The sequence below is a fragment of the Panulirus ornatus genome, chromosome 13, assembly GCF_036320965.1.
Source record: "Panulirus ornatus isolate Po-2019 chromosome 13, ASM3632096v1, whole genome shotgun sequence".
Classification (NCBI taxonomy): domain Eukaryota; kingdom Metazoa; phylum Arthropoda; class Malacostraca; order Decapoda; family Palinuridae; genus Panulirus; species Panulirus ornatus.
Genome location: NC_092236.1, coordinates 11,040,842 through 11,056,470, shown reverse-complemented (window position 1 = coordinate 11,056,470; position 15,629 = coordinate 11,040,842). Strand labels below are relative to the sequence as shown.

Sequence of the window (15,629 nt, the reverse complement as noted above, 5' to 3'; positions counted from 1 at the left end):
AACAAGGGTTTTGTTGAATCTTAACTAAAAAAGAACATCTAGAATTATGCATAATTTGCAGGTGGACAGAGTCGCTCTTAACCAACCAATATTAAGTTGATATAATCAATAGCAACATTATCTGCATTGTTTTGGATTATTAGGTAATGCTAGTTTATCTCATGGAAGTTTGTATTATAATGTAAGTTTCACCATAGTTATTTTAACTTATTTTTCTATTATATGGGACTGTCAGGCCGTGTACTGGAACCTTAATTATGACCGTGCTACTTTCACCTGGGTACGTTTGGGTTCGTTTTGGGTCAGTTTGTCTGATCACCATTAGCATTAGCACCGTTTAATGCAGCTGCTCTGTCGTCGGCACCCACTGGTGGGGTAAACGGGACAGTAACTTTCGTTGGAGCCGCCGCAATGTCTCGGTTCGGCCCGTGACGGGCTAAGGTCGGACTCCGGAGTTTCGCCCACCACATTTTCTTCCCAGTATAAGTGACACAGGTAGAGGTTGCTTTTTTTTTCACGGGCTGATTAACATCTGTAGGGAAACGGTATGACCTTGCAGGGAGCTAATATGGTGGGAAGTATTATCAGTCACTCGTAAGTACCTCTAGGGATGGACTGATGATGGTAACGAACGACTTATGAAGTAATGAACATCGCTAATACGGCGAATGTACGGCAGTTGGTTATGGGTACTTCCCCCTTGTAATGTCACAGATAGTAATGATCGGCTTAAGAAACATTTTACTTTCTAAGCAAGATTGTTGTAGGTAGGTTGTGTTCAGTGATTGGACTGTGGTCAGCGGGTGAAGGTATGGACCACTGCGGCGAGTCAGATGGTAGAGCAGCCCGCTAGCGGTCCAGCTGCAGCCACTATTCTCCCTCACCAACCCATCAACCTCTTCACTACTTACTGCATTTACAGCAGTACATATTGATCGGACTGTAGGTGTACTCTTTTGATTCGGGGGTTGATTTTCATCAGTTCTTGGCGTTTGATTGGTGGTCCCGAGTCATCTTGATTGTAGCATCGTCATTCGTATCACCTATGGCTGGATTCTGGATCAGAACGAAAGGATTTTGCTGCGATCGAAAACGCGTTTTCATACACAAATCTGGCTGACTTTATTGCTTGCCAATTTATCTTCAGTTTTATTTTGCGCAGATCATTGTTTCAGAGATTCATTCGAATTACAGGTTTCTGCATCGACGTTCATGTTCAGTCTATACAAGTTTTTTACTTTCGTCTTTCATGTGTTTGGCCATGAATATGTGATTGTAGATTCCTCTCTTGTATACAAGAGATAATTAAAAGATTACTTATAAAAAGAATATTTAGAGGGGGAGGGGGTTTGGCTTTCCGATAGATTTCGCTTGATGAGACCCAAGAATGTTCTCAGTAGTTGAACTAAATATTTGCACAGAGATTATTGCTGGTGATTTAAGGAGACCTCAAATGTTGTTCAGTTTCCGAGGGCTCATATACTAGCTCAGATTAGCATGGTGAGTGTAAGGTTCACATGGTAGGCTAGGACAGCATGTGATGTGATATGATATGGTTCACATGATAGGCCAGGGTAGCATGGTGAAGATAGGGTTCACTTGGTACTTGGGGAAGCATGGTGAGTATAGGGTTTACATGTTGAGGTTCGGGTAGCCCAGGATAGCATAGTGAAGGTAGGGTTCAAATAGTAGTCCAGGATGACATGGTGAGGGTTGGGTTCACATGGTAGCCCAAGGAAGCATGGTGAGGATGGGGTTCACATGGTAGCCAAGGGTAGCATGGTGAGGATAGGGTTCACAGTGTTGTCCAGGATAGCATGGTAAGGGTTGAATTCACATGGTAGCCCAGGGTAGCGTAATGAGGATAGGGTTCACATGGTAGCCCGGGATAGCATGAAGAGTATAGGCTTCATATAATAGCCTAGGATAGCTTGGTGGAGATGGGGTTCATTTGGTAGTTCTGGGTAGCATGATGAGTGTATGGTTCACACGGTAGCACAGGGTAGCATGGTGAAGATAGGGCTCATATGCTAGCTTAGGGAAGTATGGTAAGAGTAGAATTCACGTGGTAGCCCAGAATAGCATGGTGAGGGTAGGGTTCACATTAGTCTAGGGTAGCATGGTAAGGGTAGAATTCACATGGTAGCCCATGGCAGCATGATGAGGGTAGGGTTGCCCAGGGTAGCATGGCAAGTATAGTGTTCACATAATAGTCTAGGATAGCATGGTGGGAATGGTGTTCATCTGGTAGCTCAGGTTGGCATGGTTAGTGTATTGTTCGCATGTTAGCACACTATAGTTTGGTGAAGGTGGGGTTCACATGGTAGCCCAGAGCAGCATGGTGAGGATTGGGTTCACATGTTAGTCCAGGGTAATATGGTGAGGGGTAGAGTTCACATGGCAGCTCAGGGTAGCATGGTGAGTGTAGGGTTCACATGGTAGCCTAGGATAGCATGGTGAGGGTGGGGTTTCATACTGTAGCCCAGGGTAGCATGGTTAAAGTTCAGATCAAGACCCTATAGACCTAAAAATTGTACTTAGAATACTTCAGGAACCTTGCCAATTCCATGCCTAGATATCTGCAAATGGTAATCAAGGCCAAAGGAGAGATTATGAAAATAATGAAATGTAAGTGTGACATCACCTTTGAAAATGTAGGGGGAGATGGGCAAGGTTTTTGCATACAATGTTCCTCTTCCAGTCAAAGAATGACAATCACTGGGAACATTGATATGGTTTTTCACCTGTATCAGCAGTCATGTTCTGCAAAGGATTACTCGATTTCATTCCATGATGAATGATTATGTGTTCTTCTGAATTTGTTTTCTTGAGTGCCTTTGGCAATGTAAGCATTAATATGGCTTTTCTTTTAAAAGACTTCTCAAGCAGTTTACCAAAAGGCCTTTAAGAGAAGACCTTTTGGTACTGTAAGCATTCATAAGGCTTCCTTCTTATATGAAGAGCTGTGTGCTATGTAAGTGACCATTCTAGGAGGTGTTTTGGCATTGTTAACATTCATATGGTTTCTCTCCTGTACAGATGGTCATGTGATTCATGATAATACTCCCATGGAAAAAAGACTTCTGACAAATTAAACATCATTTGGCTTCTTTCCTGTGTGAACACTCATGGTCAAAGGAATCTCTATTTGGCATTTTAATAATTCATATGGCTTTCCTCCAGTATGTGTGTTTATGTGCCTTGCTAAATGAATCTCCAGAGAGAAGGCATTTAAGCACTGTAAACAAGCATTTCTTTTCTCCACTGTAAGAAAAGTCATGTGCTACACTAGAGCACTTCGCCAGGAGAAGGTATTTCAGCACTATGAACATTCATGTCGCTACTTTCTTTTGTGAATAGTCATGTGCTACAGTAGAGTATTCCTGAGAGAATAATGTTTAGAAATGTGAAAGGCTTTTCTCATGTATAAGCAAAGAGGTAGAATGATTTTTTGGCAGTGTGAACATTCATGTGGTTTCTTTCTTGTATAAGTATTTTTGTGCCTCAACAACTAAATCCACTGGGAAAAGGCCTTTTGGTACCATGGACATTCTTACGGATTCTCTCCTCTATGAAGCCATGCTCTTCCTGGAGAAGACCTTTGGGCAATGTGAGCATTCATATGGCCCTCCTATAGGGTAAGAATGTGCTTCTCTAAAATACTCCTGAGTGTCCAGTAGTAAACACAAGCTGTTGATGATGACACTGAATATACATTCTTACTTCCTTCTCCAGGAGCCCCCTCTATCTTTATGAAATTAGTATAGCACTCACAAAGGTTGCAACACCTATCGGATGGGACTATGGGTCATAATGTAAAGTAATATGTGTTTCTATACATAAGAAAAGTGCAGGCATCTGAGCAGTAAGTGTTTGGTGTTTTCATTGTGATTGTTGCATCATGGGCAGCAATCCATTGTGTGGCCTTCACGGTGGACATAAAAGAAGCAGAGCTTTCTTAGCTGTATCTAACTGATCTCATGTTCAGCTACTTTAGGATCTAAATTACAACCAGTTTGGCCTGTGTATGCCTCAGTGGTCTATAAATGAAATCGTAGCTATGAAAGAAAAATTGTCTTCGTCATTTATTGCTTATAGAGAATATATGAATCTCTTACTTGTTGGATGGTTCCCAGACACCATAATGCTAGTAGCCAGTAAGTGGATTATATCAGGTTCCAACCCTGCTCAGATACAGAGGTCAGGTCATGTGACCTAACATGACATTGCCAACTTTCTTTACATTTTCCTTGCCAGACCTTTAATGCTCCTAGATTTTTCTCACTTTCCTGGAGACGGTCTTAGGATATAGGCCAAAATGTAGAGCTCCCAGACCTATTCATTTGTTTTATCAATGTGAATTTTATGAACATCGATTAAATGTCAGTACATTTTTGCTCTGGATAGAGTGAATTAGAACAAGGTGGTTTACTGGGATCAACGTGCTGTCAGTGGGCTGAACCAGGGCATGTGAAGCGTCTGGGGCAAACCATAGAAAGATCTATGGGGCCTTGTTTTAGATAGGGATCTGTGGTTTCTGTACATTACAAATGAAAACTAGAGAATGGATGTGAGTGGATGTGGCCTGTCTTCAACTGTTTTCAGTGCCACGTCGCTAATGCAGGAAACAGCGATCAAGTTAGATCAAGTACGTAATGAAAGGGTAAGAGAGACATGTGGTAATAAAAAGTGTGGTTGAGAGCGCAGAAGAGGGTGTGTTGAAATGGTTTGGACACATGGAGAGAATGAGTGAGGAAAGATTGACAAAGAGGATATATGTGTCAGAGGTGGAGGGAAGAAGGAGAAGTGGGAGACCAAATTGGAGGTGGAGGGATGGAGTGAAAAAGATTTTAAGCGATCGGGGCCTGAACATACAGGAGGGCAAAAGGCATGCAAGGAATAGAGTGAATTGGAACGATGTGGTTTACCTGGGTCGATGTGCTGTCAATGGATTGAACCAGGGCATGTGAAGCATCTGAGGTAAACCATGGAAAGGTCTGTGGGGCCTGGAGGTGGAAAGGGAGCTGTGGTTTCAGTGCATTACATATGACAGTTACAGACTGCGTGTGAACGATTGTGGCCTTTTTGTCTGTTCCTGGCACTGCCTCGCTGGGGGGGTGTGCTATTTCATGTGTGGTAGGGTGGCAATGGGAATGGATGAAGGCAGCAAGTATGGATTTGTACGTGTGTATATGTATACGTCTCTGTATGTATATGTATGTACACGTTGAAATGTATAGGTATGTATATGTGCGTGTGTGGGTGTCTATGTATATACATGTGTATGTGGGTGGGTTGGGCCATTCCTCGTCTGTTTCCTTGCGCTACCTTGCTCATGCGGGAGACGGCGGTCAAGTATGATAGATAAATAGATATGTATATGTATGTATACGTTGAAATGTATATGTATGTATATGTGCATGTGTTGGTGTTTATGTATATACAGGTACACCACCGATTTTCCGGCACTCCTGGTTCCAAAGCCTTGCTGGATTAACTATTTTACCGGACCAAACACGGTCACATAATAAGAATTCATCAACACACCTCTAACCCACTAATTATGCATCTCCCATGTGTCTAGATTATACCATAGACTGCTAGAAATTTTGATTAAAAAGATATTAAATGTAAATTGAATAGATAAATGAAATACATTATACACCTGCTCAGGACTGCGGTCCTCATCACCTACAAGTTTCGCAAAATTCGTCCATGTATATGGCAGCTCCTTCGTGGTTTGCAGACCACTTTTCTAGGCACACTTTATTCATGGAAATTCAATGACGCTTCTTGAATCTTTGAAGCCAATCTTCACTATAGTTACGCTCATGTTGTAATTTAAGTTCTCCATGGAACAGCCAAGACTGGTAATCTATCATGCTACCTGACAAGTCCACTCCAACACTCTGACGCTGTCGAAACCATTCCATCATCACTCGATTGTGCTCAGTACTCTTGCCATCTTTCATAGTTTTTCTAATCAACATTTGCTTCTTGGAATCACTGTCTGCATAGAATTTCCATATTTTCTCCCTTTGTTTCTTTATATCATAGACAGTTGACGAACCAATACTGTAGGTGTCACACAGCTTATGCACCTAAACACCACGCTCCATTTGTTTCAACAATTCTATTTTATCTTGGATCGATATGGGCTGGTGTTTACGTTTGACACCACGACTGACTCTCTATGTCTTTAGAAGCCATAGCTAGGGTTAGATTTAAGCAAAATAAGCTAAGAATCTCACAGAATTGCAGTATCACCACCAACAAATGCAATGTAAAGAATGTAAATAAGTGCGCCCTACAATGCAATCTGTGGCCGCCCAGTAAACTAGTCTGGTGGCTGCAGTAATTTCAAGTTCCCTCACGTATTTTTGTCTGGACTAAAGGAGGTACTGAACCATCAGTTGCTGGAAATTCGGTGGTGTACCTGTACATGTGTATGTGGGTGGGTTGGGCCATTCCTCATCTGTTTCCTTGTGCTATCTCACTAATGCAGGAGATGGCACTTAAGTATAATAAAATATGTATGTGTATATATATATATATATATATATATATATATATATATATATATAGATATATATATATATATATTTTTTTTTTTTTTTTTTTTTTTTTTGCTTTGTCGCTGTCTCCCGCGTTTGCAAGGTAGCGCAAGGAAACAGACGAAAGAAATGGCCCAACCCACCCCCATACACATGCCTTGATTCAATCCACTGACAGCACGTCAACCCCGGTATACCACATCGCTCCAATTCACTCTATTCTTTGCCCTCCTTTATATATATATGTATATAAAATGGGTATGTTTGAAGGAATAGTGGTTCCAACAATGTTGTATGGTTGCGAGGCGTGGGCTATGGATAAAGTTGTGCGCAGGAGGATGGATGTGCTGGAAATGAGATGTTTGAGGACAATGTGTGGTGTGAGGTGGTTTGATCGAGTAAGTAACATAAGGGTAAGAGAGATGTGTGGAAATAAAAAGAGCGTGGTTGAGAGAGCAGAAGAGGGTGTTTTGAAATGGTTTGGGCACATGGAGAGAATGAATGAGGAAATATTGACCAAGAGGATATATGTGTCAGAGGTGCAGGGAACGAGGAGAAGAGGGAGACCAAATTGGAGGTGGAAAGATGGAGTGAAAAAGATTTTGTGTGATCGGGGCCTGAACATGCAGGAGGGTGAAAGGAGGGCAAGGAATAGAGTGAATTGGATCGATGTGGTATACCGGGGTTGACGTGCTGTCAGTGGATTGAATCAGGGCATGTGAAGCGTCTGGGGTAAACCATGGAAAGCTGTGTAGGTATGTATATTTGCGTGTGTGGACGTATGTATATACATGTGTATGGGGGTGGGTTGGGCCATTTCTTTCGTCTGTTTCCTTGCGCTACCTTGCAAACGCGGGAGACAGTGACAAAGCAAAAAAAAAAAAAATATATATATATATATTATATATATATATATATAATATATATATATATATTATATATATATATTATATATATATATATATTATATATATATATTATATATATATATATTATATATATATATATATTATATATATATATATATTATATATATATATATAATATATATATATATATTATATATATATATATTATATATATATATATTATATATATATATATAATATATATATATATATTTTTTTTTTTTTTTGCTTTGTCGCTGTCTCCCGCGTTTGCGAGGTAGCGCAAGGAAACAGACGAAAGAAATGGCCCAACCACCCCCATACACATGCCTTGATTCAATCCACTGACAGCACGTCAACCCCGGTATACCACATCGCTCCAATTCACTCTATTCTTTGCCCTCCTTTATATATATATGTATATAAATGGGTATGTTTGAAGGAATAGTGGTTCCAACAATGTTGTATGGTTGCGAGGCGTGGGCTATGGATAAAGTTGTGCGCAGGAGGATGGATGTGCTGGAAATGAGATGTTTGAGGACAATGTGTGGTGTGAGGTGGTTTGATCGAGTAAGTAATGAAAGGGTAAGAGAGATGTGTGGAAATAAAAAGAGCGTGGTTGAGAGAGAAGAAGAGAGTGTGTTGAAATGGTTCGGACATGAGAGAATGAGTGAGGAAAGATTGACAAAGAGGATTTACGTGTCTGAACATACAGGGGAGTGAGAGGCATGCAAGGAATAGAGTGAATTGGAACAATGTGGTATACCGGGGTTGACGTGCTGTCAGTGGATTGAATCAGGGCATGTGAAGCGTCTGGGGTAAACCATGGAAAGTTGTGTAGGTATGTATATTTGCGTGTGTGGACGTATGTATATACATGTGTATGGGGGTGGGTTGGGCCATTTCTTTCGTCTGTTTCCTTGCGCTACCTTGCAAACGCGGGAGACAGTGACAAAGCAAAAAAAAAAAAAATATATATATAATATATATATATATATTATATATATATTTTTTTTTTTTTTTTAATTTTCCAAAAGAAGGAACAGAGAAGGAGGCCAAATGAGGATATTTCCTCTAAGGCTCAGTTCTCTGCTCTTAACGCTAACTTGCTAATGTGGGAAATGACGAATATGTATGAAAAAAAGAATATATATATATATTATATATATATATATATATATTATATATATATATATATATTATATATATATATTATATATATATATATATATTATATATATATATATATATATTATATATACAGAGGTATAAGTTTGTTGAGTATTCCTGGTAATTATATGGGAGGGTATTGATTGAGAGGGTGAAGGCATGTACAGAGCATCAGATTGGGGAAGAGCAGTGTGGTTTCAGAAGTGGTAGAGGATGTGTGGATCAGGTGTTTGCTTTGAAGAATGTATGTGAGAAATACTTAGAAAAGCAAATGGATTTGTATGTAGCATTTATGGATCTGGAGAAGGCATATGATAGAGTTGATAGAGATGCTCTGTGGAAGGTATTAAGAATATATGGTGTGGGAGGAAAGTTGTTAGAAGCAGTGAAAAGTTTTTATCGAGGATGTAAGGCATGTGTACGTGTAGGAAGAGAGGAAAGTGATTGGTTCTCAGTGAATGTAGGTTTGCGGCAGGGGTGTGTGATGTCTCCATGGTTGTTTAATTTGTTTATGGATGGGGTTGTTAGGGAGGTAAATGCAAGAGTTTTGGAAAGAGGGGCAAGTATGAAGTCTGTTGTGGATGAGAGAGCTTGGGAAGTGAGTCAGTTGTTGTTCGCTGATGATACAGCGCTGGTGGCTGATTCATGTGAGAAACTGCAGAAGCTGGTGACTGAGTTTGGAAAAGTGTGTGGAAGAAGAAAGTTAAGAGTAAATGTGAATAAGAGCAAGGTTATTAGGTACAGTAGGGTTGAGGGTCAAGTCAATTGGGAGGTGAGTTTGAATGGAGAAAAACTGGAGGAAGTGAAGTGTTTTAGATATCTGGGAGTGGATCTGGCAGCGGATGGAACCATGGAAGCGGAAGTGGATCATAGGGTGGGGGAGGGGGCGAAAATCCTGGGGGCCTTGAAGAATGTGTGGAAGTCGAGAACATTATCTCGGAAAGCAAAAATGGGTATGTTTGAAGGAATAGTGGTTCCAACAATGTTGTATGGTTGCGAGGCGTGGGCTATGGATAGAGTTGTGCGCAGGAGGATGGATGTGCTGGAAATGAGATGTTTGAGGACAATGTGTGGTGTGAGGTGGTTTGATCGAGTGAGTAACGTAAGGGTAAGAGAGATGTGTGGAAATAAAAAGAGCGTGGTTGAGAGAGCAGAAGAGGGTGTTTTGAAGTGGTTTGGGCACATGGAGAGGATGAGTGAGGAAAGATTGACCAAGAGGATATATGTGTCGGAGGTGGAGGGAACAAGGAGAAGAGGGAGACCAAATTGGAGGTGGAAAGATGGAGTGAAAAAGATTTTGTGTGATCGGGGCCTGAACATGCAGGAGGGTGAAAGGAGGGCAAGGAATAGAGTGAATTGGATCGATGTGGTATACCGGGGTTGACGTGCTGTCAGTGGATTGAATCAGGGCATGTGAAGCGTCTGGGGTAAACCATGGAAAGTTGTGTAGGTATGTATATTTGCGTGTGTGGACGTATGTATATACATGTGTATGGGGGTGGGTTGGGCCATTTCTTTCATCTGTTTCCTTGCGCTACCTTGCAAACGCGGGAGACAGTGACAAAGCAAAAAAAAAAGAATATATATATATATATATATATATATATATATATATATATATATATATATATATATATATATATATATATATATGCATGAATTCATGTTTTTGTATATATATGTGTATGAGTGGATGGGCCATTCCTCGTCTATTTCCTGGCACTACTTCACCGATGCGGGAAACAACGATTAAATATAATAGATAGATGAATAATCTATATACCTTGCCTTACTTTTCTGCCCAAGGAGTCCCTTCTATCCTTATATGTTTGTATTGTTTTAGTGGTAGGCGATGCTCATAGCATGCACCTGCCTGCAAGAGGTTACACCACAAGTGAAGAGCCATCTTTAGGGAGGCTATATCATTTGGAGTATAATCTTGTGAGTGAATTTCTTGCTCCAAAGGAGTCTACATTTTCCTGCTGCTGGTAGTATCATGGTCTTGGGCTGCAGGGGTCTTCACAAAGATTTCCTGGGTAACACTAGCAGTCTTGTAGAAATTGAACCTGGGGTGACTAAAAGGGAAGGAAGTGGAGGGCTGAAAATCTTCCTCTTCAGTTTTTTAATTTTCCAAAAGAAGGAACAGAGAAGGAGGCCAAATGAGGATATTTCCTCTAAGGCTCAGTTCTCTGCTCTTAACGCTAACTTGCTAATGTGGGAAATGACGAATATGTATGAAAAAAAGAAATATATAGAGAGAGAAAAATTTGGGAAGAATGCATGGAATGGTTGGAATGGTGCATACATAAGCTTCATGTCAGCACTGCAGACTTCATCTGTCCCTACAATACTGCAAACACCATTTCAACATGTCCTAAGACCTTTCATGCCCATAATGCATCTACCGCAATGAAGACACTGAGCACTTACTATTCATTTGCCATGCACTCACTGCAGTAGATGTACACACATCATCACTGAATGTTATGACATAATCCCAGCCACTGAATATGGCTGGCTTCCAGAGCACTGCAAGACCCTCATGAATATGGCAGGGACTTCTGGGGCAGGAAGTAAGTAACTCTGTCCAGAATGAGATATTACCAGATCTGCTTGTTTCAGGTTCTGCTATGAGGGAGAGGTCACTTGTGGTGTGGTATCTTCTTCAGTAGATAAAGTAGTGTACTGTCTATGGCTGCTTTTGGTTATGACATGAGTGAAAAGACACCTTGAGAGAGATCGTGTTATAGGTGCACAATCTTGTTGAAGAACTTGTCACTCAAAAGGAGTCCATCCTGTCTGTGACACTGGCTTTAGCACAGCTATGAAGCTGCATGAACCCCTGGTGAAGGGGTTGTGGGGTAGTATTATAATAGAAATGATGATATGCATCTAAATTCTAAAGACCAAGCTTGTGATGCATTTTCTAATTTGCACATGAGCTGTAGATAGTTTAGTGAATATTTTTGTCTTGTTCTCTTTTATATGAACTTGTAATATTTTTGTGTGTACCACTGACATTGCTCCAAAGTGGTGCATGCTTTTGTTAGTTGCATTTTAGATACTTCTATATAAGGAAAAAACAAATACCTCCTTGACAGTTTTCCTAAAGTGTTAGTAATAAGATGGATATTGTTTCCAGTCCCAACTCCCTTTTAAACACAGATTCATCTTGCTTGTTTCCTGCTGGATTTAGGCATATATAGTCCTTTTTCCATGGTTTTCCCTCTTCGTTACTCTGCACTTGTCAGGGTTGAACTTCATCAACCATTCATCTGACCAGCTTTGAATTGTGTGTATGTTCCTTTTCTGAGTTTATTAATAACTGGTCATTTGCTGTCTCTCTCTTGATTTTGGCATCATTTCCAAAAATATTGAAGTATGAATCCAGTCTTCCTTGTAAGTTATCATCATGAATCGAGTAACTCTAGCCTTGAGCCTAAGCCCTATGGCACACTGCCAGTTACTCCATCCCTTTTAGAAAATGTATCTCTGATACTTGTCCTATGTTCCATCCAACAAAAAATTTCATTGCAACAGAGGGACGTCACCCTAATGCCCGCCTTAAAATCCAGCTTCTATAACAATCTCATGATTGTGTGTGTGTGTGTGTACATGATTATGCATGAAACGAAGAACATTAGTCTCACTTTTTACTTATAAAGGCTTGTATGCAGTTTTTGGTACAGTATTTTGAAGAATAAAGCTTCTCATCTTCTTTGATAAATGTTGTTATATGAATATTTACATGGGAGTAATGGGGATTGTAGACCAGTTTATGAAATAAGCCCAAAGCTAAATCATTGCTGTGTGAAACTGTAAAACAGTCTTTTTTATTTAATGGCTGTAATTACTGAAAATACTTGAACTTGCACAGCTGACAGTGAGGTGAGAGGTGGGGCAAGGGGTCCCAGGTCAGAGAGGTCTAGTGTAAGCCACAATGATGATGTGTCATCGACCAGCAGTGAAAAGTATGAGCGGGATGTGGCCATCCTTAACTCCTGCTTTGATGACATAGAGCGATTCATTGCACGCCTTCAGCATACTGCAGCTGCAACGAGGGAACTTGAACGTCGTCGCAGGTACTTTCCATGTCCGTATTCTATATTTCATATGTCACTGTTATGTGTAAATGCTTACTAACTAATGTTTTGTCTTATGGATCTCTTCATCTTTCTTCATATTGCCAGGTTGTGGTTCTCTACTTAACTGAAAGGGTGGCTTAAGGGGTAGTTCACATCTCATAAATTTGATTATCTGTATTCAAGAAGTGATCCTATCCATATTTACTGTGTGGAGCCTAGAAATGTGCATGTGACAATTGCAAGTCCATACTTCTATACTGGACTTCAAAGTATGCATTTTCACTGAATAATGTTGAATTCTATTAAGACTTGGTGAGATGACTTATTTGATAGGTTCTTAGTTCATGTTAAATGTCAAATGTCATAATGATGTCCTTTATGAATTTTTAAATACTGGTTTTGCTAAATTGAAAAGTGATTTTGAATGGTCACAGAGATATTAGATAGACTTAAGTCACCCTGCTATGCTCAATTACCTGTCTTACTGTAGGACCTCTTTTGTGGGGATCCTGGTGCACATCTACTGATAAGGATCACAGGTCAAGCATTATGGTCATGTGTGTTTGTGTAAGTGGGAAGAGTGCATGGTAGTAGAAGAATAGGTGTTCTGTTTCATCAGTCTGGAAGTTGTATCTTGGATATGAGGAGTCCTGTGATATATTGAATTAGTGTTTGTGATGTTGAAGAGATGGGCGGTGTTCAGATCACTGATTAGAAAGTATGACTCAAATTTGTTTGGGGAATGTGGTTTCAGAAGGGTGGGATGGATTTCAAGAATTGGTTAGGGAGCAGTTGTTTACTGTTTGGGAAGTTATTATGGTTGAATATGTTTTTTCAGTGTGATGTATGGAGAGATTGGGTAATTTATGAGTATAGGTAGTTGTGGTAAACCATTTATTTTTATGTGAAGATTGGTGGAAGGTCATGAAATGACAGGTGGGAAGGGGTAGTACTCTTTCATCAGATTGGTTATTGAGCATGTTTAGGTGGGATTTTATTGGAAATGTCTTTCTTTTGATGTGCAGGTGTTGAATGGTTGTGGTTGCTAAGTAGATGATCTTTCATATGTATATCATTTCCTCTTAAACTCACTAAAAAGTTTCATACTTTCCTCAACCATTAAATGATCAGATGTTCTACCTGCTACCAGTCAGTGCAACTCACTAAAAACTTTCATACTTTCCTCAACCATTAAATGATCAGATGTTCCACCTGCTACCAGTCAATGCAATCACATCCAACAACCTTCCTTTGCGTGCTCATCAGTCAGTATATAATCCAGTGATGCATGCTAACCCTCAGCTTCATTCACTGATGTATATTTTTTTTGCACCATTTTTGAAACCATGTATTTCCAGTCAGTACTGAATTCGAAAAGTTTCCCCCATTTTGATTTATATCCTGGACCCCACGTCTCTGCTATACCGTCAGTTGTCATGTCACTTATCCTTGCATTTAGATTCCCAAAAAATAGGATTCAGTCCCTTGCCTGAAAACTGTCAAACTCACTTAACTCCTCCAGATATACATTACTTTCGTCTTTGCATCTCCACTTCTCAGTGCCTAAACAGTGACTATCACCCAACTCTCATAACCTACTTTCATTTTAACCAACAAAAGTCTGTACTTCTTTACTCTCTTTTAAAGTCTTACAGTTTGTTCATCATATGTGCCACATCTTTTTTTGCTCTTTTTCACTCACAGACCCCAACCTTCATCACTTGACATTCCAAGCCATTCTTTTCCCATCCCTTTCAACTTCATTTGTTTAAGAGCCAGAACATTTAGGATTTTAATTTGAAATTTAACACCTTCCTATACTGAAGGAAGAGCCAAATGAGGATACTTTTTCCTCAAGGGCTCAGTCATATTCTCTGGGTGTCATATGGGAAATGGCAAATACATGAAAAAAAATGGTTTGGACATATGGAGAGAATGAGTGAGGAAAGATTGACATAGAGGATATATGTGTCAGAGGCGAAGGGAACAAGGAGAAGCGGGACACCAAATTGGAGATGGAAGGATGGAGTGAAAAAGATTTTGAGCGATCGGGGCCAGAATATACAGGAGGGGGAGGCATGCAAGGAATAGAGTGAACTGGAACGATGTGGTATGCCGTGGTCAACGTGCTGTCAGTGGACTGAACCAGGGTATGTGAAGCATCTGGGGTAAACCATGGAAAGGTCTGTGGGGCCTGGATGTGGGTAGGGAGCTGTGGTTTCAGTGTGTTACACATGACAGCTAGAGACTGAGTGTGAACGAATGTGGTCTTTTTTGTCTGTTTTCCTGGTGCTACCTCGCTGAAGCGGGGCTTAGCAATGCTGTTTCCTGTGTAGCGGGGTAGCAACAGGAATGGATGGATGAAGGCAACCAAGTATGAATATGTATATGTCTGTGTATGTGTATATATTAATATGAATATGTATGTATGTGTGCATGTATTGGTTATTATTATTATTATTTTGCTTTGTCGCTGTCTCCCGCGTTTGCGAGGTAGCGCAAGGAAACAGACAAAAAAAAATGGCCCAACCCACCCCCATACGCAATGTACACACACACACGCCCACACACGCAAATATACATACCTATACATTTCAATGTACACATATATATACACACACAGACATATACATATATACCCATGCACACAATTCACACTGTCTGCCCCTATTCATTCCCATCGCCACCTCGCCACACATGGAATACCATCCCCCTCCCCCCTCCTGTGTGCGAGGTAGCACTAGGAAAGGACAACAAAGGCCCCATTTGTTCACACTCAGTCTCCAGCTGTCACGCAATGATGCCCGAAACCACAGCTCCCTTTCCACATCCAGGCCCCACACAACTTTCCATGGTTTACCCCAGACGCTTCACATGCCCTGATTCAATTCACTGACAGCGCGTCAACCCCGGTATACCACATCGATCCAATT

The 15,629-nt window shown here is 40.5% G+C and overlaps 1 protein-coding gene across 13 annotated transcripts in view; it reads left to right on the top strand.

Annotated features, from left to right (window-relative positions):
• LOC139752738 (epidermal growth factor receptor kinase substrate 8-like) overlaps positions 1-15,629 on the top strand; it is a 202,179-nt gene that overhangs the window by 145,935 nt on the left and 40,615 nt on the right. For all 13 annotated transcript variants that reach the window (XM_071668598.1, XM_071668593.1, XM_071668591.1 and 10 more), the window contains one exon: positions 12,489-12,693. In XM_071668598.1, the coding sequence (XP_071524699.1) occupies positions 12,489-12,693 (205 nt within the window). The remainder of the gene's footprint in view (positions 1-12,488; positions 12,694-15,629) is intronic.